Here is a 27,115-nt window from a genome sequence, read left to right as displayed (position 1 = left end):
TAGTGTAGCTAAACTGTTCTAAAATCCACTATTAAATTATCTCAATAATACTTAGTACTAATTAGTATGGCGATGAACTCATGAGGTTTAAGTTTTTTGCCAAAATCTACAACTAGATTTGGAAGAGAAACGATTCTCATTTTGGTGACACGAGAATTTATAAGTTGTGAGAAAATATGCTTAGAGCAAAGTATTTGAACTTTGGTTATTTTACGATGAATGGTCAGAATTGTACCTAACCTATTGCAATATTTTTTATTTCACGTTTCGTCTATCTATTATTAGTCCCTAAAAACCTAGCCTATTATTTTCTCTCCTAAAATTACCCTTCTTCCTAATGGACTAACCTGCTAATCTCTACGTGATTTCGTGAAGCCATATCATTGGTTCATATAGAACTTTAATGGGTCGTTTCGTACAAAAATTAATTATGCAGAGATTAGTAATGTTGGAATTAGTAATGCATGGATTAATAGTGCGGTGATTAGTAATGCAGGGATTATGTTTACCGAGTGTTTGGTTCATTATTTCTCACCCCATCTTGTGTTTGGATTAAAACTTTATAAAAAACTTCTTTCCAATTGTATACTTGAATTACTATGCAATTGAGTTAAGGTAAATATTTGTTGGACAATATTATTTTTTATAACCTTCTAACTAGCTAGGAAAAGAACAATTTTGTTGTCATCTTTGCCTTTTTTTCACTTAGATTATTTGAGGATAAATAATCATCATCTTAGTAAATCGATCACTTACAAAATGTCAATTTTCTATTTTAAAAGAAGATAAACTATCAACTTTTAAAATTGAAAAGACCGTAAACAATAGTAAAATTGAATAAATCATCTACAGTTACACATAAAAATTGCAAGTTATAATTTAAAATGTATTCAATTTTATAAATTGTTCAAAATATAAATAATTAGAAAATCGCACAAACACATATATATATATATATTGTAACAAACAACTCTTCTCTAAATAATTTAAAGCTAATTTATTTAAGTAAATTTACTATCGCAAACATAAAACATAAAATAAAAAAACAATTAAAATGATTTGAGGGATCTTTTTGTCTTTAATAGACTTATTCATGGTATTATGTTCTATGTATTTCTGATACCTCCAAATGGAAAGTATTTGTAATACATCATATAATTAATATAATGTAGGAGGTATAACTAATCCATGAATAGTTATACATAGACCCAGTTTTCTACCAAACATAATACCAAATAATACCATACATAATACATGGATTATTTGTTTTAATGTGGCCTACCAAACGACCCCTAAACAATTTAACTAATGTCAAAGAAGAATTTTCAACACATAATATTTTTCTCATAAAATATGAGAGTATAAATACTCACACATTTCTGGCTGTTTCAAAAACCACACATAACAATGAACATATTGTGGTTCATAACAGCTTTAGCTATTACTGTTTTCTTTTGTCATTCCCCTGTTTATGCTTATGATAACAACCCTCTACAGGACATATGTGTTGCTGTTAACGACTCTCAGGCTGCAGGTATATCCTCCTTCAATAATATCTATTTGTTTCGGAATAAGGCATAGTTTCTGTAATCTGAATTGTTACTTTATTTTACTTGTGCAGTTTTCGTGAATGGAAAGATTTGCAAAGACCCAAAGCTTGCAACACCAAATGATTTCTATTTTTCAGGTCTTAATGTAAGTGGAAATGAAGTGCCTGGGTAAGGTTTTTCTTTAAAGACTGTGGATGTAAACAACATGCCTGGACTTAACACTCTTGGTATTTCTATTGGTCGTCTTGACTTGGAACCTCAACGTCTTGCACCACTTCACACGCACCCTCGAGCTACTGAGCTGATAACTGTCCTGGAGGGTACTCTGTACGTAGGATTTCTTGTCCCTGATCCAGCAAACTTTTTTAAGAGTCGTCTCTTCTCCAAAATCTTGAATCCTGGCGATGTGTTTGTGTTCCCACACTACTAGAAATTTGACTTACAGCAACGCTTATGTAGCCACAGTTATTTAATCGTAGCAATAGCTCACCTATCACAACAGTTATAATCGTGACCAAATACCCTTGAATCTAATAGAACAATTTTTTAAATGAATTGTGGCATCATCCTTATAATCGTCCCTATAGAGATTCTATGGCTACAAATTCAGAACTGTTGCAATAGCTAACTCTATGACAACGGTTAGCGAAATCTATGGCAACAGTTATTTTAGAAAAAATATTTTGGTTCTGATTTTTATCACTAGAAATATATTTCCCTCCTAAACAATATATTTCCCTCCTAAACAATATTGTCTCACATAAAAAAATCTAAAAGAAAAAAAAACCCTATTTCCGCTCTCAACGAAATGGCGAGGAACGACGAAGCAACAGGAAACGATTGAAGCAGTTATTCAGAAGTTTTAGCGAGCTTTTGGTGATGAAAACAAGAGGGAACGATTTCTAAGCTCTTGATAACAGGCTCTTGGACAACGAAGCTTTTGGTGAAGCTCGTTGGTTCTATTGGACAGCTAGGGTCAACTATAATTCTTCCATATAAAGGTGAATAATGTGTAAGTTTTCTCTGTTAGTTCATGATTTCTAAGTCTCCGTTGGATTATTTGTATAAAAATCTTAAAGAGTAAACAATGGGTTAGTCTTAAATCTATGTTTTTTTTGTTCTAATCTATGTAGTGTATAAATTTTCTTTGTTTGAATTTCTGATGTATACTGAAACAGGAAAAGAAAGTACTTCTAAATTTAAGTTGCAGAGGATTTAAGGTTAAACTTGAAGATGATTTAGGGTTAAGTCATCCCTTGGTGAAGTAGAACTGTAGAAGAATCGTTAGAAAACTTTTTGTGTTCTCATTTCAATGTCGCTGCTTTGAAAAGATAATCCTTAAGACCTCAACTTGTTCTCCTTTGTTCGTATGCTTTTTTTCTTCTTTCATATACTGTTGGTGCCTAGTGATGGACAGTTTGGCTTCAAATTGAGTGTGTCTTAGTTGTTTGAGGTATAATCAGTGCTCTTGTGTTTATTGTTGTTCTGTTAGCTAGTGATATGGCTCCAATCATTGGTTTGTTCCTTTGAATGATTTTTATCAAGTATGTTTTAGGAGTCATCTATCGACTTTATTTAATTTTGGTTAGCATGGTTTCTAGTTGTCTGGTTGCTTTAATGTTCCTCTATTTCAGCTTGTGTGCTTGCTTCCTTTTACTTATCGAATTAATTTGAGTAGTTATATTTCTCATGTTTGTTTGTGATATTTAGAGCTTCATCTTTCATCTTTAATAAATTTTGATGAGTTTAAAGAGCATAGAACAGGGAGGCTGCGACTATCCATCTAGTTCTTGTAATTTCCTTGCTCATATCATTAATCTTTGACCTATTTTCTCATTTTATATGACTAATTTAATTGTCTTTGGATTAGAAGTTTATGTGGTCTAGGAAGTATTGTTTCCATTTTGGATGGGACTTATTTTGATGTTAAGATTTGACTTTGGCTTCCCCCATAAATATTTTGTCCTTTCTTCATTATTGAAAATTATTTGGATTGATCTTCCCATAGTTCGATTTGTGGTTAGTTCCCTGGAAATTTATCGTTAGATCAACTAGGTCTTAATTCGAAGGGATTAATGTGTGTTGTGTGTGGTATCAGTTGTTGTACAATATGTCCCATTCTCCTTATTGCCGCAGCTTAAATGTTGAGAAAATTTTGTTAGCTTAGAATCTACGAAAAATTAATACTTTTTGTTTGGTGTATCCTGGTTAGACCTTTTTCTAGACAAAGTTAGGCGTTCTATTAAAAAGACATCAAGCTTTAGAAGAATGACTAATCTAGTCCCCTCCCCCCAAAAAAGTAAGAAAACATCAATCTTTAGAAGAATGATTTGGAGTTGGGATCCTTCCAAACATCTTCAATTTGGAGTTGTGTTTTTCTGTGTGGGACGTCTATGAAGTGTGATGCTCTTATGTGAAATAGATATTTTGTATAATACGATTATTTCTAAAAGATTTTGTATGATGTGAGAGGCAATTTCGAGGGAAGAACATGCCGACATAGAAGTTACCCATATATTAATAATCTGATAATCAATTTGTACCAGTTGCTGCAGCAGATTCCCCTGTAAATTGTGTGTGTCTGAGTTGTTGGAGGTCTAAGCTATGATCTTGTGTTTGTTGTTGTTTTGTTGTGAGTGATATGGCTTTAATCTTGTCCGTGGAATTGTTTAGTTAATTATGTTTTAGGAGTTATCAATCGATTTTCTTTAAATTTGGTTAGCATGGTTTCTTGTTTAGTTTTTTTATTGTTCCTATAGTTCAGCTTGTGTGCATGCTTTCTTTTACATACCGGAAATTATTTGGTTTGATCTTCCAGTAGTTTGGTTTGTGCTCTAATTGTAAAAAACCACTAAATAGATGTCACTAGATTTATTCTACTATTTTCACTAGCTCTAGGATCAGTACTACACTGAATGCTTTTATATGTACAGTAATTGTTAAACTGATAAGCCAACACCCTTGTGTGTTTTTGTATAATGAGATAGCAGTTGTTACTGTTTGTTCTAATCATGTTGTCCATGTGAACAGTCAACTCTGTTACTATTTTAGAATACATGAAATTGTTTGCTAGAATCAAAATAAATGTACTGATAGTTATTTGATTTTCTTGATGCAGTCTGTTGCAGTGTGGTGTGACTACTTAAGTTTTGTACACTTTCTGCATCTGGAATTTCTAAGGTGAGAAATCTATTCATATTGCTTCGATATTTGTTCTAGCATGCATGCTTGTTCAATTAATGCACGCTTATTCTCTGATAGTTTAATGTCTGAGTTGCTGCTTGTAGTCTGGTTCATGAGTTTTCTGGTACTTGCTGCTTGTAGTCTGGTGGAAGACCAGGCGTAGATTCATGAGTTTTCTGTTAGTTGCTGTTTGTAGTCTGGTTTCTTGTTTCTGCTAATTAAACATGTCTCTTTTTCTTCCTTTTTATATTTTTCCTTCTTATCTAAATGTTGCTCCTTTTTGTTGGGGTTCTGGCTTATCGGCCTAATCTGCGACAGAAGTTATAAGACAGCTGCATAGATATAAGAACCTGTATATCTAGAATGATAGTGTTGAATCCCAGCTTGACGAGTATGTGTAGCCGAGCCAATATAGTAGACAGGAAATTCTTAATCAACTTTTCATATTTGTGCACATTCAAATTGATCTAATGTTACTCCAATTGTTACACTGATCTCCCATCATCAGAAGAGAATTTTCGATTTATTTTCGTCGTTGTAGATGAAGTAGTGACTGAGTTTGTGCCTTTAGATGGTGTTGAAGAAGGGGAAGGCAATTTCTTAGGAACATTTGTTCCGAAGTAATAGAAGACTTTGTCAATCTTGATCCTTCTGAAATAACAATGCTAAAAAACAGAATAAATATCAGACATTGCTTCCAACAACTTAACATAATGAAAATATCAAAATTTGAGATTTGTATGTAGAGAGACAAAGAATTGTTGAATCAAGATTTGTAAAGAGAATTGAGGTTTTTGATGGTTTGTGATATGAGACATGTTGAGGAACGTGAGAAGTTTGCCAACTTGTTTGTTAGAGTAAAGTTAAATCAATGGCAGACAACATTTAATTTAACAATTTTAAAAGCTAATGGTTGTTATTGTACTTAATTTCCAAAGCCTCCCATCTCACACTCATCACAGTAAAACATGAAATACTCATAATTAGATTATTCCATATTCCAAATAGTATATTATTTGAGTTTATTGAGTTTATGTATGTATGTATTATATATAGAGTAATAACTTGTACTATATCACTATTGTGGATCTATTAAGATTTTGCAAAAAATTTGCGAAATTATTTATATTTTTTCTAATTGTATGTAGGTGATGAAATCGAAGAAGGCGATGAAAGCAGTAGCGAAGACTTGACATAGGAGCTGAAGTATTGATGTTCTATAAATCATACATTTTTGAAGATTGAAATTGTGTGGTGCATGTGTTTCACCTTTTTTGAATGCTATAAAAAGATTTGTATATTTTGCTTTTATTGATATTAGAATTACGGATCTTGAATTCTAATTTTGGTAATGAACATTTATTCTCGTGAACGATTTATGTGTATTTTTATGTTATAAAATTACTGTTGCATTAGAATTGTCGCAATACCATGTAATAACCGTTGTGATAGCCATTAAGCAACAGTTCTATAGTTGTTTAAAAGTGTTGCATTACCCTATAACAACCGTCGCAATAGAATGAAACGATGTGTTGAATCGAGAGAAAAACTGTAGCCATAGCCTCTATAGAACTGATGCATAAACCTCTATTACAACGGTTCAAAACCGTACCAATACGACCATAACCGTTGGCAATTAATTCAAGTGAGAACCGTGGCAATAGGTCCATGTATGGCTACGGTTATATGACCCGTCGCACCAAATCGTAGCAACAGAGCTATTGCTACGCGATCTGTTGTAGCGGTTAACGTAATCGTAGCCTTAGACCTATGGCTACGGTAGTAATGTCTATTGCAACGGTAAATGAACTGTGACAGTAGATCAAATTTCTAGTAGTGCCAATAGGTCTTATTCACTTCCTATATAATGTCGGACAAAAAAAAGCTGTTGTGTTTGGCACCTTCAACAGTCAAAATCCTGGATTTGTTGTTATTCCTAATTCAATTTTTGCTTCAAATCCATCTATTTCTGACGACATTCTTGCCAAAGGCTTTCAGCTGAATAAGATAGATATTGCACTACTTCGAAAGAAATTCTATTAGTCTTAGACCATATTATATGTCATTAAAAATATGATTCTGTTGCTTCTTATGAAAGCATTTGGAATAATACTTTACTAAATAACTTATAAATAAAGTTGCAATCTATTAAAGAACTAAAACAAGCATGAAAGTAGCTTTTTCAATTTTGCATCACATTTTGTACAATATTGTTCGAGAAATGATTGTGCCCTAGCTTACAAATTAAAAGAGATGCCAGTTGTTTTAACTTTTATATATACGATTAGTATAGTATTTTTTTTTCAAGAGTACGTGTTAGGTAAAGATAAAATATAGTATTGAACTCAAGATGAGTACAAAGTGTCTTTGGAATCTAAGATATTTTCATACATCATGTAGTAAAAAAAAAGTCTCCTATTTTTACACCAGTGTGATGGTTTTTAGCTTTTTTTTTTCCTTCCACTCATTCTTATTTATTTATTAGTATTTTTTATTAATTTGAATTGATTTTTATTCACCATAATTAATTCTTAAGTTTCTTTACTTTCTCTTTCACGAATTATTAATCTTTTGATATGAGTGTCGCGTGTTTATTCTTTTATCAATTAATAAGTACTGAATTATGAACGTGACATAAATATAATTAAGAATATATTTAAATAGTAATCTTATTATTATTAGAGTTCTTCATTTGAAGGTTCTTTCGATCTTCACCAACGTTCTTGGTAAGTAGGATGACTAAAATGAACTAAAATTTGTATTCTCTTTGTTATATTTTGCAACAACACATAAAATCAATATATTAAGTAAACACTATTAGATAGTTTATAAAAGCTCAAATTTTAGTATGAAAACTCCGTTTTCCCCCTCAAAGTTTCCGCGAATAAAATCACTGATTCCTAAAAAGAAATAAACATTGAATTGCTTGATTGGTATCTAAAAGAAAATATTACTAATATGCATGTTTAATCAATTTCTTTATAAAAATTGAAAAAGATAAAGAACTTGATTGTAACCTAAAATTAAATCAACTGACTCGCTTTACTTGAACAATGTGGCACCCAGGACCTTCAAATCCTAGATCCGCCTCTCTCTCTCTCTCTCTCTCTATATATATATATATATATATATATATATATATATTTATATATATATATGACAATGTTTGGTCCGCCTACGTGGCCTAACTATAAACCAAATTTTCCTTTTTATCATTTTCCTTTCATGAAAAATTGTGATATTTATGAAAAAATTACAACTTTTATGAAAAATTGTGATTTTAATGTAGAGTTGTGACTTTTATGAAAAATTATGACTTTTCGAAGGGTTGCAACTTTTTCAAATAGTTGTAACCTTTCCGATAAGGCACAATAAACGTTTGTTTACACTACCCTTTGTTGTTTATAAATAGATGAATTTTCTCTAGTTTTAAAACAACGAAAATTCCGAACTACTTCTAAGACTTCACAATTGAATATTTTTGTACTTTGCTACTAACACCATTGCTTATGTTATAGATCCTAATATGTATTTTTACAGTTATTAATTTTTACTTAAGTTATTAATGATAAATGATAAGATGTAATACTTTTCATATTTCGTTACATTATAAATATTTGTTACTACCTATTCTTGTATGTAAGATAATATAGTGTTTTAGTTTTACGACTAATAATTTTTAAATATTATTTTTTAAATTTCGTGATATTAAATTCTCGTGCGAAGCGCAGATAGTTAAAAGTAATATATGCTGATCAATATTTCTAAGAAAGTCTCTGACTAATCAAATTAATATTAAGAGACATATAATTACTTTTTCGTACTGCACATTTTAAATTACAATATATAAAGAAGATGAAATTCATGTAATTGAGACAAATCAGAGGTGAAAATAGGATTGTTTTTTTATATGGAATATATATATTTTAGGATGCTAAATTACCTCTTTAAATGCATAATACAGTAAATTAGCTTGAAAATTCACCTGATATCCTTTTTTTTTAATTTTAAAAAGTAAGTAAAAACACAATCATACACATTAAAAATTAAATACACTGAAATTAAACCAAAATCTACTAAAAATGAAAAAGAATAGTGATATATAGCACAATCTTTATAGTATTTTCGGGTGATAAATCAAATATCTTATTTAAATAAATAAAAACAAAACAATATAAATGAGTGTTTAACTCTAAATATATAGTCAATTTGAGGACTCTTATTGTATATATATTAGACCAATTTTTAGGTTTTGAAGTGTAATAAGAATTGTCAAAACTGTATTTACGGAGAATAGACAAAATTGTACCTAACCTATTTACTAGTATATTTTACTTTTATGCTTCGTATATCCATATTTAGAAGTTCTTCAAAACCCAATCTTTTAATTGGTGCATGTGGAACTCTTAACCCTATACTAAGCCCTATCAAATAGACTTGTACAAAATTTTCAATATATATATTTTAATTTTTAGCGTGTGTTTGAATATGCAATATGAAGTTATGATTTTAATCTAGCATTTGAACATATAATTTGAAATTATGATTTTATATTTCTGTTTCTCTGAAAATTAAAAACATGATTTAGAATTTCAAATCGTGATTTCAATTTTTTTTTCCAACAGACTCATGCCCGACATGAAAAGATTGTGTGCACCATGTCAGTGGATTATATTAAAAAATAATCAATTACTACTTTTATTGACCAGCGAATCTTTATAAAATAATCTGTATTTTGAAATTCTGTAATCACAAACATTAGTTAAAAAAGGAACATAGAGATATGGGATCTGTCAATGCGGCATTTTAGGATATTTCAAGAATCTTGTTTATGAATCGTGATATGCTTATTTGGTAACATAGTAAAAAAAAGTTGAGAAACTTTTGATACTTTTTACAAACTTATGGGACATTTATGTTTATATACATAAAAAAATACAATATAAATAATTTAAATTGCATGTCCAAATCAAACGTTAATCTCATATCAATGTAATTTAAAAATGCATAAAAAGAATCAAATCGCATATCCAAATAAAAGACTTTGCAGGTTGAATATTAGTTTTTCTTTTACGGAGTATGAAATGAGATATACCTCAAAGTCATTTTAGTTGCTCTTCTAACTATATGATAATGTGAATTTTTTTTGTTATTATTTTGCTTTCTTTTAGTATGTAATTTTCAATTTATATAATTCTCATTATAGACTAAACTACTCTAGGTTATAAAGTGAAGATATTTGTGCACTAACTAATTAATAATTGTAAAAAATTACAAAATTTTCAAATCAACGACAACCTAGTTAAATTCAAATTTCAAATAGTACCACAACGAGTTTAAACGTCATCAAGTGCCTGTGATTAGTTAAAAATTAAAATACTGTCTTTAAAAGTTTAGCTTTTACCAATGACTACATTAATACTTTTTAGGATTAATATCTGGTTGTTTAAAAAAGATCATAGCAAATTCAAATCATAAGAATGAGCATGTGGTGGTTTATAACAACTTTACCCATTACTGCTTTCATTTGTGATTCCCCTGTTTATGCTTATGATAGCAACCCTCTACAGGACATATGTGTTGCTGTTAACGACTCTCAAAATGTAGCAAAGCTTCAATTTAACTAGAGTTAGTTAATCGAATCATCTATGTTTTAGTCAAGCCTCTTTACATCATTATTTTGATGTTCTCTCGAGTAGAGTTGCCTTAACTAGAGTTTGTTGATGTGTGGGTGCAGTAGAGTTGCTATTTGTGTGTGCTCTTATCTTCGAGAACAGAGTTAGCCTTGTTGGGTTCTCCCTTCTCTTTTTTCCTCATAAAGAAACTTTATGTGTCCCTTAAATATATCATGAATGAGCCAATAGCAACAAATGAATTTTGTAGCTAAACAACAAATTTGCCACTAATTCTTCTAGCAATAGATTAGGGAAAAAATAGCATAAATTTCTAAATTAGCTATGAAGTTGGGAGATAATTCTAATTGTTTTGTAATTTGTAAAGATGGAAGAAGAGTATGTCATCTAGACCGATAACTGGTTCATGTGGAACTCTTAACCCTATACTATATATCCCTACCAAATAGACTCGTGCAATAAAATCTTCAGTATCCATTGTTTTTTCTCGTATAAATAGTTACACCTTTCTAGTTGTTTGAGACAAATTGAAAGAAAACAAAACAATGAGGATGTGGTGGTTCATAACAATATTAGCCATTACCGCTTTCATTTGTAATTTCCCTGCTTATGCTTATGATAACAACCCTTTGCAGGACATATGTGTCGCTGTTAACGACTCTCAGGCTTCAGGTTAATCATCCTTTTATATTTTTTATTGGGAATGAGGCACGCAGTTTTTGTATATACTCTCTATTTACTTGTAATCAAGGGAGGATAAATTTATTAACATTGAGTTAATGACGGCTCTTATTATCTGAATACTATGCTTAGCTTCATTTTATTCGACCTGTGTAGTTTTCATGAATGGGAAGATGTGCAAAGACCCAAAGCTTGCAACAGCAAACGATTTCTACTTTTCAGGTCTTAATGTTAGTGGCAATGAAGTGCCTGGGTTCGGTATTTCTGCAAAGATTGTGGGTGTAAACAACATGCCTGGACTTAACACACTTGGTATTTCTCTTGGTCGTGCTGACCTAGAACCACAACGTATTGTTCCACTTCACACGCACCCTCGAGCTACCGAGATGATAACTATACTGGAGGGTACTGTTTATGCAGGATTTCTTCTCCCTGATCCGGCAAACTTCTTTAAGAGTCGTCTCTTTTCCAAAATCTTGAATCCTGGCGATGTGTTTGTGTTCCCAATAGGTCTTATTCACTTCCAGTACAACATGGGAAACAAAAAAGCTACTTGTCTCTTTTATTTCAATAGTCAAAATCCTGGACTTCTCTTGATTCCTAATTCAATCTTTGCATCAAAGCCACCTGTTCCAGACGACGTTCTTGCCAAAGGTTTCCAGCTGAATAAGACACAGATTGCACAACTTCGAAAGAAATTCTCTTGAGGCTATATGACTTTAAAAATGTGATTCTGTGTTTTTCTGAAAGTTGTTTGCAGCACGTTAGGTGCTCACCAACGTCTTATGAATGCGTTGGAACAATACTTTACTCCTGATAAATCTAGTGGCAATGTATGTATCTATGATCTTTCTTTACAATATAATGAATAAGCCCATGCACGTTTAGTAATCTAAGAGTGGAATTGACATGCTTAATGACTATATATAATTTCTATAATAAATTAAGTTATCCAAATCAAGTGGTATTGAGGATGATCTCATTAACTAGACGGTGTGATTCGGTAGCATCTAGTCATGAGCCCTGCATTGCTTCGTGTGGCAAGAGATACTGATTTGCTATGGTTTATTTAGTTTCTTTAAAAACTCTTAGAGTCGCTCAATTTGTCATTTTGAGTCATGATTAGCCTTTTGTATTGTGGTCAACTGACTAGTATGGAACTTCTTTTTGTTTCGTAAAATTTTGAGATAGGATTCTTTAGGACACGACTGAAATCGAGCACAGAGTCCAACACTAAAGATAATGTCAGGTCTATTAGCAGTTAGATACAAGAGGGAACCGATCATACCTCTATATTTTGTATCATTTACAGAAGTACCTAGTTCATCTTTGTCAAGTTTTGTTGTGATACCAATAGGAATGTTGATGGTTTTTGCTTCATGCATATCAAACTTCTTCAACAATTCTTTAATGTATTTTTGCTGATGAATCGAGGTTCCTGTTGGAGACTGATTGATTTGAAGACCTAGGAAGAAGGTTAATTCTCCCATCATACTCATCTCAAATTCACCACTTATCAATTTGTCGAATTCAATACCAAGTGATGGATCAGTCCCACTGAATATGATGTCATCGACGTAAATTTGTACAATGAGTAGATCACAGCCCTATCTACGAAGGAAGAGTGTGTTGTCGATCTTCCCACGTGAGTAGCCATGTGTTAGAAGGAATGTATATAGGTGATCATACCATGCTCGTGGAGCTTGCTTCAGTCCGTATAGCGCTTTGTCCAGTTTGTAAACATAATCAAGGTTATATGGGTCCTCAAAACCAGGGGGTTCTTTCACAAACACTTCTTCTTGAAGTAGACCATTTAAAAAGGCACTTTTGACATCCATCTGATAAAGTTTGAACTTCATATGGGCTGTAAACGCAATCAATATTCTTATTGCCTCATTCGTGCTACAGGCCAAAAGTTTCATCATAGTCAATTCCTTCTTCCTGATTATACCCATGAACAACTAATCTTGCCTTGTTTCTAGTGATTTGTCCTTGGTCGTCGAGTTTGTTTCTGAAGACCCATCTAGTACCTATTACAGTTCTATCAGATGGTCTGGGAACCAGGTTCCGGACTTTGTTTCTCTCAAATTGACTCAGTTCCTCTTGCATGGCCAGGATCCAGTCTGGGTCCTTTAATGCTTCTTTGATGTTTTTGGGCTCAACTAGTGATAGGTAAGCTGAGAAGGCACATAGGTTTTGTACTCTTGATCTGGTAGAGATCCCTGATTCCAAGGGGGTGAGAATATTTTGAATGGGATGAGAACTTTGATGTTTCCAACTATGAGCCTGAGAATTCTGTGTGCCTTCAGATGGTTGAGGATCAGGTATCTCTATTTCTACCTCTGTTGGTATATTTTCTGTTTCCTGCATGATTGATTCATTGAGGTTTTTATCCTCGTCTAATTATATATCTTCAAAATGTTCTGGAGTGTGTGTGCCGAGATTGTTAGGTTCCTTTATTGTACATTCTTCTTCTTTCGTAGCCAGCCCTTCATAAAAAGTAACATGCATACTTTCCTCCACACGATTTGTTCTCTTGTTAAGTACTTTGTATGCTTTGTTTTGCATTGAGTATCCCAAGAATATTCCTTCATCACTTTTGGCATCAAATTTCCTTAGATTGTCCTTTCAATTATTGTGTATATAGCAGGTGCAACCGAATGGGCGGAGGTGAGTTGAACTAGGCTTTCTTCCTTTGAGTAACTCGTATGGTGTCTTGTTTAATTAATGTTACTATTTTTTTTTATAGTTATTAGATTTTAATTTGGTGTAGGGACAAAATGTAAATGTTTATTCCATATTACTAAATTTATTTTGTAAATGATAAATTTTAAATAATTCACATACATTAACATTTTTTTTTAAAAAAAAAAAGTTAAAAACGAACTCAGAATATTTTAAAATAATATATTTTGAAGATAGAAGATTTTATTAACTTGATAACACATTAGTGTCATATATAATACTTTAATTTAAGCACAAAATCTACCCCACTATAAATATATATTTTCATTAATGAAAATATTAATCTCATAAAAATTAGCTATTAAATGAATATTAAAAATTAAATTTATACAAACTTCAACTGGCGTTATTACAAGTCATATGATTTTTTCTTCGTCTAAAATACTTAAAAATAAAGAAATAGTAAATAAGTCAAACAAAAGCGCAATGTTCATATAGTAATAACTATTTTGAAGCAAACTTTCTGACAATCTAAATCACATAAGTGGTATTGATATATAAAAACATTTTTTTTGTCTTGAGCATCAAAAAATAAATCATGACAGTTCTTTAAATTTTGGAAAAAGATATTCAAAAGCATATATCTACATCACCAGAGAAATTGTTAACCAAAAAAAAAATATTTAGATTACATCATGTTCACTTCATATGTTGAAGCATCACATACTAATTAATATATTAGCAAAAAATAATTATTATATCATCAAAATTATTTTCCTCAAGTTCTCGAGCTCATGGAATATACCCTCTTAGGATAGAACGATTTACTTCATCAGAATAGTGGTACCATAATAAATCACACAAAAAAATTTAATTGCAAGAAGAAAATGAATAAAAGATTAAACAAATTGTAGTTGAAAAATTAGAAAAAACCCTCTATTTATTGTTAACAAAGAGTGAATTTTTTACCAAACCAAGTCATTATATAAAATAATTTACCAAAAAAATATATTTTTTCAAAATTTTACAAAACTAGTATAAACGTATTTCACAGTAACGTTTTAGGGTATATTTCAATTTTAAAAACTAACAGCGTTAGGTTGATATACGTTACTGTGAGTAACATTTTATTCCTAAGACGTTTTATTGAGTAACGTTTTACTTCTAAAACCTTACTGTAAGTAACGTTTTAAGAGTAAGACGTTACTCACAGTAACGTTTTAGGAGTAAAACGTTACTGTGAGTAACGTATATCAATCTGACACCGTCAATTTTTAGAAAATAAGATATACCCTAAAACGTTACTGTGAAATACGTTTATACTAGTTTTGTAAAATTTTAAAAAAACATATTATTTTGGTGAATTACTTTATATAATGGCTTAGTTTGATCAAATACTTCACAAAGAGTAGTAGTATGAACAAGTGTTTTTTGTGTCTTATCTGAAAAATCATGACATTTCCGAGAAGTCACAACCCTTTGAAAATGTCACAACTTAATGAAAAAGTCACAACTCTTTGGAAAAGTTAAATCTCATCGAAAAATCATAACACTTGGACAAAAGTCACAACTCATCAAAAAAGTCACAACCTAAATTAGGAATTCATGTATAGTAATTTAACATTTAAGTTAGGAATTCATGTTTTTAAGGTAATATAGATATAGATATATATATAGATAAACATAAATTAAATATGGAGTAATATATATAACCTATTCCGTATGTTTTACTCTTACGCTTAGTCTATTTATTAGTTCCTCAAAAGTCAAAACCCAATGTATAAATTAGTTCATATGGAAATCTTAACCCTATATACCATATGCCTACCAAATAGACTCGTGAAAAATTTTTAGTACCCATTGTTTTTTAATTTCATATAAATAGTCACACCTAATATCTGGTTGTTTGGGGGAAAAATCATAACAATCTTAAATCATAAGAATGAGCATGTGGTGGTTCATAGTAACAACATTAGCCATTAGTGCTTTCATTTGTAAATCCCCTGCTTATGCTTATGATAACAACCCTCTACAGGACATATGTGTTGCTGTTAACGACTCTCACGCTTCAGGTTAATCGTCCTTCTATAGTATTACTTATTTGTTTCGAAATGAGGCATAGTTTTGTATGTACAATTTATGTCAGATCTTATTATCTGAGCAATATGCTTAGCTTCATTTTATTGTACCTCTGCAGTTTTTGTGAACGGGAAGATTTGCAAAGACCCAAAGCTTGCAACACCGAATGATTTCTATTTTGCAGGTCTTAATGTAAGTGGAAATGAAGTGTCTGGGTTAGGTTTTGCTTTAAAGACTGTATATGTAAACGATATGCCTGGACTTAACACTCTTGGTATTTCTATTGGTCGTCTTGACTTGGAACCTCAACGTCTTGCACCACTTCACACGCACCCTCGAGCTACTGAGCTGATAACTGTCCTGGAGGGTACTCTGTGCGTAGGATTTCTTGTCCCTGATCCTGCAAACTTTTTTAAGAGTCGTCTCTTCTCCAAAATCTTGAATCCTGGCGATGTGTTTGTGTTCCCAATAGGTCTTATTCACTTCCTGTATAATGTGGGACACAAAAAAGCTGTTGCGTTTGGCACTTTCAACAGTCAAAATCCTGGATTTGTCATTATTCCTAATTCAATCTTTGCTTCGAATCCACCTATTTCAGACGACATTCTTGCCCAAGGCTTCCAGCTTAATAAGACACAGATTGCAGAACTTCAGAAGAAATTCTCTTAAGGTTACATAATATCGTTGAAACTGTGATTTTGTGTTTTTTCCGAAAGTTTACTGCAGCACGTTAGGTGCTCACGCGCCTTATGAATGCGTTGGATAATACTTTACTCCTAATAAATCAAGTGTCAATGTATATATGTACCTGGCCTAAAAACTTTCTTCGCCATACAATGAATAAGCCCATGCACCTTTAATTTTGTAATCTAAGAGTGGAATTGACATGCTTAATGGCAATATATAATTTCAATAATAAATTAAGTGATCCAAATTGGTAGCCCTCTTTATATAGAGGGCTGGTACTTTTAGGGGTCATTATTAGAAAATTTGTTGATAAAGGCTTTAGTGCTCATCAAGATTACAAAAGCAGAGTCTGGAGAATCGAAGTCATAATACATATACCCTGAAATTGTTCATTTCTCGATATCAACAAGGATTTGCACAACTAAATATAATGTTAAAATGTAAACTTAGGTTATTCAACAGAAAAATTCAGGAGCACTAAATATATTTTAACAGATCGAAAATAAACAAAACTGGAAAGCTCATCAAGCAAAGAACAACAAAAAGACAGAGAGATACGAAAGTACTCAATTCGCATTGAATCCATATATCTGGAAGTACAAATGTTCACTTGATTCAACAAAAGACATGAAGAGGAGAAATCATGAATAGCAAAAGGATTTTTATGTTCTTACCTCACCATGACTACTGATAGTGAGATAGAGAATTTTAAATCATCCTCTCGACCTAAATATTGAAGAAAACGAAATATGATTAATATATAGAGGGTTTTTTTAGCTATGTTTTCGCCAAAGCTATACTACGCTAATCAAATCAACTCAAGCTTCTAAAGGTGAAACCGCAATGCAATCAAAGTAATGTTATTGACAGAAAAGGCCAACATCAAAATTAAAAATTTCTAGATATTAAAATCCAACCTGAGTTAATTGAAAGGAATAACCTGATCAGGAGTAATAAATTAAAGATTTCTAAATATTTTCTCAAACACTTTACCAAACTATAAGAAAATCAGAAGAAAGTGATCAAGCTGGTGCTTGTGAACAATTTTGTGAATCTCAAAGCTGCCGCTTCAGATGGAATGGTCGAATGAAGAAAGAGTGATCAAGCCCTTTTAAATGAATTTGAATTTGATGAATGTAGAGTGATCAAGCTCTTTTGAGATTGAAGGTAGAGAATATTCGAAATTTTAGAGTAAAAAGTTTTTATTATATGTTATCGGACTAATTGCAATCAAACAGATAACTTCTACTGAAAACATGATTTAGCGACAATTATATTGTTGTTCCTAATTGATTTTACGGGATCAGGTGTGCCTTTTAAGTTTTAAGCATGGTAATGTTCGTGAGAAGTGAGAACCCTGTAACGCTGCTCATCCGATTTGTGACCGGGGCATTGCTGATGATAGAAGATATGAGGAACGACTCGATTATAAGGCCATTAAAGAAAATATATATTGTTAACAAAAACTCCATTACTATTAAATTTGAAAAGAAAAATGGAATGGTTTGCTAGGTAATTATAGTAATTCTTTCTTACATGGTTACCTATTTTGTTGTCTTATCCAGATAATTTAAATGAATCCACATTATTATTCTTTTATTTATCTTTTTCTATCACTATTTTCATTCTTGAATATTTCGAAGTCTATCAAACGATCAAACATTCTGCATTATGCAAAATCTAATATCGTCTGTTTACAAAAGAAAATCAAATTTGTTTTTCGATGTTTTCTTCAAATTTCAAGTAATGTAATAAGTCAACACTATTTCAATATCATTATATCAACTCTTTTGCATCTGTTGGCTACCGAGAAAGGCCCTTACTTTGAACAAAGATTCCGATGTGGAATTACCATAGAGCGAAATCGGAACCATCCAATATTGTGGAGATCAAATCGTGCAGGATGATTGTGAATTCATTGACCAGATAGAATACAAAACAGAAAGTGTTGGAATGTATGTGTCTACTTATATTGATGGGACCAGATCCTCAATGCAGTAATGTCAGACAGTAAAGAACAAATGTAGAGACGTAAAGATTGACAAGCAACTTTACGTGAAAATCTCCTTACTAAAGGAAGGTAAACCACGACCTGTTCTCAACAGGACTTTTCAAACCGCTTTCACTAATCTTCAACAAGCAAAAGTAAAAGTCGGTTACAATAAGAGATTAGCCTGCTAATATCCCCACCAAGTAAAACTCCCTATCACTTAGTTGAGCCTGAGCAGATACAACACTGCTCTCTATACTAATCCTACCTGATTAATATAGACTTAGAGTAAGAACCTAAGTTACCCTTAACCTAGCCCTTACAATGATTCACCCAAGTTTGAATAGTTACTTTCACAGATTAAACGAATCCTAGAATATAAGAACAATTACAAGCAACAAAGTAACAGTTGATACAGAAAGCAAACAAAGCACTCTTAATTATCAGGTCCCTGCTGTTTTGAAGCTTGAAATTTCTCTTTGAATGAATGAATAAATGAATTGTTGTTTGTTTGATTTATACCATGAAGAGTTATTACCCATCAAACAAACAACCTCGTCACTTCTGATTGGTGAAGTACTCTGCTGCTTCACCAACTTCCTGACGCAGACAGCTTACAACTGTCCAGCACTTTGACAAATGGACGAGTTCTTCTTACTTTGCAGAGGACCGGGTCCCTGCACTTGTAAGGATATCATCAAAACATCGAGAAGCACTAAACTCTTATCAAAAAGATAAAAGGTAGCTCTTGATACCATGCTAGAGAAAACAGAGAGCACGAAAAAATTTAGATGATAGCTCTTGATACCATGCTAGAGTGACATGAGATTTCCTAAATAGTATTTCTGTTAATTTAGGATATGATAATAGTAAAAAATATTTATAGCCATAAAATTGTAGGGTTAGAGTCCTATTTTAATAAAGAGTATATATTGCTATAGTTATACAACCTGTAATTAAATCTTATTCCAAATTTTTTTGTTATTACAATACAATGTATATAGCATTGTCTAACAATAGCAAAGAAATAGACTCCATGCTAATTGGTTCATTAAGAACTCAATATTTGGCCCTACCAAATAGACTCCATGCTAAATTTTCAATACCTTTTGTTTTTTTCTAGTATAAGTTGTCACATCTTTCTGATTGTTTGGAAAAAATCATAAAACATCCAAATCATTACAATGAGCATGTGGTGGTTCATAAAAACTTTAGCTATTACTGCTTTCATTAGTAATTCCCCTTTTTATGCTTATGATAACAACCCTCTACAGTTTATAATGCGTTGCTTTGACCTTTCAATTTTTCATGTGTCTTTTCATGTTTTCTTAATTTTGTTCTATAAATTTAACTTTTCAAGAAAAACTTTTATTTACTATTTCTAAAATTCTTGTGTGTAAGAACTTTCAAATTTATTCTACTTCTTTCTTTCATCTTTCAATAGTAACTACTTTTTACATTCTTCATTCATATTTTAATATATAAAACTTCTTTGTTATTAATGGTTGTACATAGTTTAATCTTCTCAATCTTCTCAATGATATTACTTCTGATCAATCTTTTCACATTCGCTAATTACTCTATATAGTGTATCATAAGGTGGGTTTGTCCAATTAGTTCATTTGCCTTCTTTGGTTAGATTTCTCCTCCAAAAAGGATCTACTTCAGGTAAATCTATTCCAATATAATTGATTTAGCTACAAATATTGACCAACACTTTTTGTATTATTGCTAGGCTAGCAACATATTCACTTCTTTTAGTATAATATCTATTTATGAAAAACTTTTGTTGCAATAAAACTCAATATAAGTTGATTTGTGAATGCCTTCGCATATTTGAACTTTAAAATGTGGACATGGACTATGTTTGGAGCACACATGTTCATAGTTGACTGTGTCATCGTATAGTTTTAAATGGTATGAAATACATGTGCGTTGCACGTGTTCGAGAACTAGTAATTTAAATAAGGAAGAAAAATATACTTTCCTTCCATGAACAATAAAAATATTTATTGTAATATAGGCTTGAAGATCATGCATCGTGTTAGCTCTGATACCAAATGAAGAACTAAACACAACAAGAAGCTCAATAATCAAAAGACAAATAACAGAAAAGAAAAAGACGTAAATCTATTTTGCAGAGAAGAGTAATAGTAGCTGAATGTTTTATTTAATAGAAATAATGGCCTAATATAGGCTTAAAAAATTTGTGAAATCATAATTCTACTAAACTACTTGTCATGAACTCTAGAAAAATAAATTTGCACTAACTACTGTTTGCAACAAATTTTAAACATATGGAAGATAAATAAACCACACAAATAAAATATGAAGAGACATGATTTTATTAATTACGATTGTGACTACAATTCTGTTTCTCCCTTGATTATCCTCTTCTAAGATTTAACCATGATTCGAGGGTCGTTAGTGGCGTATTTCTCGAACTACGATGATTTAGATTTGACCTTTCTATCTGAACAACAATCCATAATTTGCAGAGTATTCGAGATCTTGATCTCTTTATGGATTTTCCGAGATGCATTTTAAGGGAATTTAGTACCATTTATATAGGCATAAACTAGGGTTTAGGAATAGGTAGCCTCCAAGAATCCTAATTTGAGTTGAACACAATTTATAGAGTCTGAACTCGAATTGAATGCATCTTGTAAGAGTCCACAAAATTTTAATGTCTACAACTACAAGGAAAATATAGAAATAAGTTAAATAACAAAGTGATAACTAACCGCTAGAAAATAGTTATTGCAAGACTTAGTCAAACTAAAGAAAATATGATAGATGTTATACGATGTTACACAACTTAAAAGGGATTGCTAATGTATTTTTGTCGTTGTATTATTAATTGCAATACCTTAATTTCTAACCTAAAAGTACCCTTTTTTCTAACGGAAAAATGTGGGGATCTCTACATAATTTTATGACAACATATAATTGGTTCATTTGCAACTCTATGCTTAGCCCTACCAAATAGACTACATGCTAAATTTTCAGTACCTTTTGTTTTTCCTCTTAGTATAAGTTGTCACATAGTTTTGATTGTTTGGAAAAATTCATAACAAATCCAAAGCATAACAATGAGGATGTGGTGGTTGATAACAACATTAGCCATTAGTGCTTTCATTTGTAATTCCCCTGTTTATGCTTATGATAACAACCCTCTACAGGACATATGTGTTGCTGTTAACGACTCTCAGGCTGCAGGTAAATCATCTTTCAATATTATATTGCCATTTGTTATTGTCTGAATAATATGCTTAGCCTCGTTTTATTTTTATCTGTGCATGCAGTTTTTGTGAACGGAAAGATTTGCAAAGACCCAAAGCTTGCAACAGCAGATGATTTCTTTTTCTCAGGTCTTAATGTTAGTGGAAATGAATCGACTTTGTTTGGTTTTGCTACAACTCATGTGGATATAAACACCATGCCTGGACTCAACACTCTTGGTATATCTATTGTTCGTGTTGACTTGGAACCGCAGGGTCTTGTTCCACTTCACACGCACCTTCTAGCTACTGAGTTGATAACTGTTCTGGAGGGTACTGTTTATGCTGGATTTCTTGTACCTGATCCTGCAAACTTCTTTAAGAGTCGTCTCTTCTCCAAAATCTTAAATCCTGGCGATGTGTTTGTGATCCCACAAGGTCTAATCCGCTTTACGAATAATTTGGAACACAAAAAAGCTACTTTTCTAGCTAGTTTCAACAGTCAAAATCCTGAAGCCATCGCGATTCCAAGTTCTATCTTTGCTTCAGAACCACCAATTATGGACGACATTCTTGCCAAAGGCTTCCAGCTTGATGAGACACAGATTGCAGAACTTCGAAAGAAATTCTCTTAGGCTATATTATATTTATATGTCATTAAAAATATGACTCTGTGTGTGTTTTCTGCAAGTTGTTTGCAGCGCACTGCGCTCACCAGAATCTTATGAGTGCGTTGGAATAAATACTGCCATTCTGTAACTCCTAAATAAAGTGGCAATGTAACTCCTAAATAAAGTGGCAATGTATGTAATAGTATCTTTCTTTGCAATATATACTAATGAATAAGCATTGTGTTGGCCATGCACCTTGTGTAATCTGAGAGTGAAATTGACATGCCTAATGGTACCAAAATGGTACCCGGCCCCTTTCTCTGTATCTTTAAATTCAGTTGGTTGAACTGAATTAAAATGGTCTGAATTAAGAAATGAACGGATTATTGACCCGTCTTTACATGTTTGAGTCGAGTTTACATGCAAAAATGACTTATTATAGCATGTCAATTGTTGATTAATTCAGTTGGTTGAACTGAATTAAAATGGACTGAGTTAATAAATGAACGGGTTATTGACCCTGGTTCATAACTAGTCTAAAGTCAAGCTAAGGGTCATGTTTATGTTTGTAAAACTTGATAGTTGCAAAGTGACTTTCTTCTCAACTCTTTATTAGCTTAAAGAAGTGTTTCTATATATAAGCACACTAATCTTTATTTCCTCCACAAATGAGGGTGAAAATTCCTAGCAAAAAAGGACTTAACTTCAAATTTTCCGCATTTCTCATTCACACCAATACTTAACTCCAGCATGTCTCACTATTCCGCTATAAACATCTGATCAATCTACTCGTCAGACTACGACTTCCTTAACCCACAACCGCATGATTTTGCAAAGAAAAATAACTTGAACCCACCCCGCACCCACACCAACCCCGTTGTCACCCCTAGTTGCATAACTTCAATTTGTAGCATATCTTGAGTAGGAGATTTATTCAGTCGAAACTGATGGAAACTCACACAAACTATTAGAGTAGATATAATATTATGAAACCATTCCAACTATTACATTACAATCTATATTTTTCATTTTAGTCAATCGATCACCTGCAGGCGCCGATGCGATCCCAATTTGCAAATGCTCCATCTGATCCAAAGCTTAGGTCCTTAATGCTCCTTGTTGATTTTATGGGACCAGGTGTTCCTTTTAAGCATGGTGATCTTTGTGAGAAGCCAGGAACACTTCCAATTCTACTTGTGACCGTGGCATCGCTGTTGATAGAAGATATGGGAGATAGTTTGTACTTGTAGGGAGAATTGATCTCAGAGTAGACATCAGTATTGATTGGTCTTAGCCTTGGTGAACTCATTGATCTTGCTTTTGCTTTTGCAGATTCCGTGGCTGCCATGTAAGTTGGAATCGAAGGAGATCCCATGAAAGTATTGTCATGATCCCCAGTTGATTTCTGTCTTCTGTGGTGAAATGATCTTCTTGGAACATATACTGGTGAAACCAATTCTTGATCTGTATGGTATTGTCTTAGAGAAGGCTTTGGCTTCATTTCTTTTCTCTCGAATTCTTCTCTGTTTCTTGCTGAGAAAAGCGTGTCCACGTTTTTAAGGTCATCTCTTTTAGCCAGCTGAGCATCTACCCATTGTTCTAACCAGTATCGCCTTCTTCCATTTATGTCTGATTCTGTTGATCTCTGCAAGTAAGAATACCCCTTGTCAAATTATAATTCATAGTATGTGTCATGAATGTGATCCAAGGAATTGAGAAATCGATAAGATATGCTTACTCGATGGCTTAACCAGTATTCTCTTATACGTTCTCTCTTGATCGCAGCCTCCCTTTTGCTTGAGAACATCTTGTTTGCTTCTTCCTTAGATAAATATCGATTGTCCCACCTTTTCTGGCTGCTTAGATCAATCTGTAGAATTAAACGAATCGATGAAGCTGGAATAGTTATTATACCTTAAAGTGGGACATGATTATCTTGTGAAAACTACTCTCATCATCATAAGAATTTTCTATACTAGGCATGAGTTGAACTGTGCCTTTCTCCACTCTAGAGTTTCTTATGCATCGAACAGAGGCTCACTACACGAAAAGCCCCTAAAATTTTGCTTCAGTATATCCCTAGCAAGTTGATGCTCTGTCTATATAAAAACAAACAACAGAACATGATACATATATCATGAACATTTGACTGAAGCATTGCACAACTTCTTACCTTGATATCTTTCTCTCCGAGATCCATCAACGTTTTCTCTTGACAATGTACTGTGTTTTTCACCTGATTATCACATCTCTTTGCACATACTTCAGATTGAATGTTTACAATTGACTGCAAGGACCTAAGTGTAGCAATAGCCTGACGTCGAACAGCCCTACCACGAACAATAGCTTGAAGCCTCACTAGTCCCTTTAGTGCTCTCAAAGCTTTCTTTGCCTAAAATTAAACTCATTGGTGAAAAAACATTTCCTTGTGATTGCAGAGATCAATTCATATTGCGAATGAAAAAATAAAAATAAAAAAACATACAAGATAACCACGAAATGCTGTCTGAATTTTGATGGCAGCAAGATTTTCAATCCTTCTCTCATAGAGGTAAAAGTATTTTGTTTCTTCACCATGAATAGTCAGTTTTGACAATACAAGAGTTTCATTATTTGGCTCATGGATAGACTCAATGTCTTCTTTAAAACTAACTTTTGGATTTTCAGCATCTACATTCGATTCATTAATCGTTTCAACATCTACATTTATAGCATGCTTGTTCTGCTTCTCTTCTGCTTTCTGTTGTCTCCTTTCTCTTGGTGGTGACAACGCCGAGGTCGCCACCAATCTTCTAATCTTTAGCCTTGTAAATACCCATCCTTTTCTTTTCCCCTATAGATACAGTAGCTGCACAATGTCAAATATAATTGGATATACAAGTTCAAAACAGATAAAGATCACCTATGTTCCATGGCAGAGAGGTTAGTTCAACTGATCCCGCAATTTTTTCACTTAGATCATTGATATACATACATTAAAACGCTACAAAATTAAAGTTTTTAAACACGTATCTTCAAAGAACTCGGAATCTTGAAATGATCCTATAAAAGCTTAAATCTTAAATTCGTCTCTGGTTCTGGTTATGTTACGAGGGTCTACTAGAAATTGATTGACTCATTTACCTTGTCTAATCTTGATTCTGATCCTGAAACGAAAAATGTCTTAAGCAAGTTGAACCAGCTCTTCTTCTTTGCCATGAATTTTAGAAGTACCTCATGTGAGTAATTTAAACAAAGAATGACACTTGGATGAAGCAACAAAATCTTTTTGGGAGTAATTTAAACATAAGGATACAAAAAGGGAAGTTTCTTGTTAAAATAGAGGATCTATTGGTAACAGAGCCTTTGGGAATTGAAGCATATTATTTTATGAAAATTTACTAAGATTAGTAGGCATTTAACACCAAAAAGATATCATAGATTTTCCACACATTCATTTCTAAAAATAACCAAAAGCTTCTCAAGTAAGCAACTCTACTTAACTACTAGGACTCTAGCCTTAAAAGTCCCACCAAAGAAAAATAAATAAATGAAGTCTTTTTTATGATGGAAACAGTAGAAATACAAGACATTTGAATAAGGTGTATACTTTTCTTTTATGTATTCAAAAATAATAATTCACATTTCCTTTCTCTATCATCTTTATGATGACTTTCTCCTGTTTCAACATGTGGCTTTTTTACTAACGAGGGATGTAGTGTGATGGATTAGATTTCCTAATATTAAAATTTTGAGGTTTTACGTCCGAGTTTTGAAAATGAAAAAAATCCTAATTAGTAAATGGCTTGCATTTTGGTCATGTCGAGGCAGAAATAGAAGATCAGATACGATTTAGTTGAACCCAACAATAAATTTTCCTTGAATAATGTATTTGTATTAAAAAAATCATTAAACATGTACTATATATTTTGAGAAAGCATAATACATAAATGCGTTGTTTAATTTGACTTCATATAACATCTATGCTCTCCAACTTTGAGTGTGCACAACACAAGTAAGCACTTGTATAAATTGACAATTAGACACACATCCGATGTGGTATATTATATGCAGGAAGCCAGGTAGGATGTGAGTTGTCACATAAAATGTCATATAAAATTAAACAAGTAGACAAATGTATGCCATAATACACGTAGGACACAAAATTGTCATATAAGGTGTCAAATAGGACGAATGTGTCTATTTATTCGATTTTATACAAATTTAAGTGTCTACTTGTGTACACCCAAAATTAAACATCATAGATAACCTGTATCCGCTAACGCTAAAAAGAAAACCATATGGGCCTTGCAAGTGTTAAAAGTGTGGAGGGAGAGGCCTTTCACATTGATGGAGGAAAACCTGATGGATTATGAATTATGTGTTTCTATTTTAGCTGCTATTTTGTTTTCTTCAGCTACAATTGACATGTTCGAATGTTTGATACTGACACTACCACTTAGCCCTAGTGGGGTACACACAACACACATCAAAACATGATCATATGTTCCATCATTATTATTATAATAACATTAACGAACATAATTATCAAAAATACATCTAAATTATTTTTTTTTTATGAATTTCATATTTTAACTATTAATTATTTTATTTTTAGTTCAGTTAGAAGAATAAAATAAGTGACAAGTTAAAAGGTGAAACTAATAAATGAAGGAATGATTTAAATATAAATTTTTATTAGGGAAAATTGTATATAATAGCAAATTAATAATTTAAAATAAATGAAGTAGCTAGGGTTTGATTTAATTGTGCTCCATAGCAAACGTTTGCAAAAAGTTGTGAGGCGCCTCTCTCC

At 32.2% G+C, this 27,115-nt stretch overlaps 4 protein-coding genes, 1 long non-coding RNA gene and 1 pseudogene across 6 annotated transcripts; 5 read left to right on the top strand and 1 right to left on the bottom strand.

The window, feature by feature from the left end:
* The first annotated feature begins 1,407 nt into the window (after positions 1 to 1,407).
* Positions 1,408 to 6,776, top strand: LOC107024994 (annotated as a pseudogene).
* On the top strand, positions 2,223 to 6,097 carry LOC114075629. Of its 2 annotated transcripts, none has more exons than XR_003576021.1 (3): positions 2,223 to 2,562; positions 4,669 to 4,730; positions 5,882 to 6,097. It is a non-coding gene; the product is annotated as an uncharacterized LOC114075629 (long non-coding RNA). The 2 variants fall into 2 exon arrangements; XR_003576020.1 differs by having other exon boundaries at positions 2,231 to 2,551.
* Positions 6,777 to 10,894: 4,118 nt separating the features above from the next.
* LOC107030201 (germin-like protein subfamily 1 member 13) lies at positions 10,895 to 11,946 on the top strand. The gene is made up of 2 exons (XM_015231572.2): positions 10,895 to 11,038; positions 11,204 to 11,946. Exons 1-2 carry the CDS (start codon positions 10,912 to 10,914, stop codon positions 11,752 to 11,754), a joined length of 678 nt encoding a protein of 225 aa, XP_015087058.1. The 5' UTR covers positions 10,895 to 10,911; the 3' UTR covers positions 11,755 to 11,946.
* Positions 11,947 to 15,645: 3,699 nt separating this feature from the next.
* On the top strand, positions 15,646 to 16,731 carry LOC107027780 (germin-like protein subfamily 1 member 17). The gene is made up of 2 exons (XM_015228849.2): positions 15,646 to 15,804; positions 15,930 to 16,731. Exons 1-2 carry the CDS (start codon positions 15,675 to 15,677, stop codon positions 16,478 to 16,480), a joined length of 681 nt encoding a protein of 226 aa, XP_015084335.1. The 5' UTR covers positions 15,646 to 15,674; the 3' UTR covers positions 16,481 to 16,731.
* A 4,811-nt stretch (positions 16,732 to 21,542) lies between these two features.
* On the top strand, positions 21,543 to 22,605 carry LOC107027541 (germin-like protein subfamily 1 member 13). Its single transcript, XM_015228684.2, has 2 exons — positions 21,543 to 21,707; positions 21,794 to 22,605. Exons 1-2 carry the CDS (start codon positions 21,581 to 21,583, stop codon positions 22,342 to 22,344), a joined length of 678 nt encoding a protein of 225 aa, XP_015084170.1. The 5' UTR covers positions 21,543 to 21,580; the 3' UTR covers positions 22,345 to 22,605.
* A 644-nt stretch (positions 22,606 to 23,249) lies between these two features.
* Positions 23,250 to 25,870, bottom strand: LOC107011285 (protein IQ-DOMAIN 14). Its single transcript, XM_015210709.2, has 5 exons — positions 25,444 to 25,870; positions 24,806 to 25,153; positions 24,494 to 24,712; positions 24,059 to 24,190; positions 23,250 to 23,965 (listed from the first exon to the last, which is right to left on the bottom strand). The coding sequence occupies exons 1-5, from the start codon at positions 25,516 to 25,518 to the stop codon at positions 23,363 to 23,365; spliced, it is 1,377 nt and encodes a 458-aa protein (XP_015066195.1). The 5' UTR covers positions 25,519 to 25,870; the 3' UTR covers positions 23,250 to 23,362.
* Between the last annotated feature and the right edge of the window lie 1,245 nt (positions 25,871 to 27,115).

Source organism: Solanum pennellii, chromosome 1 (genome assembly GCF_001406875.1).
Source record: "Solanum pennellii chromosome 1, SPENNV200".
Classification (NCBI taxonomy): domain Eukaryota; kingdom Viridiplantae; phylum Streptophyta; class Magnoliopsida; order Solanales; family Solanaceae; genus Solanum; species Solanum pennellii.
The sequence above is the reverse complement of the archived record's forward strand: the minus strand, read 5'-3'. Positions and strand labels throughout refer to the sequence as shown.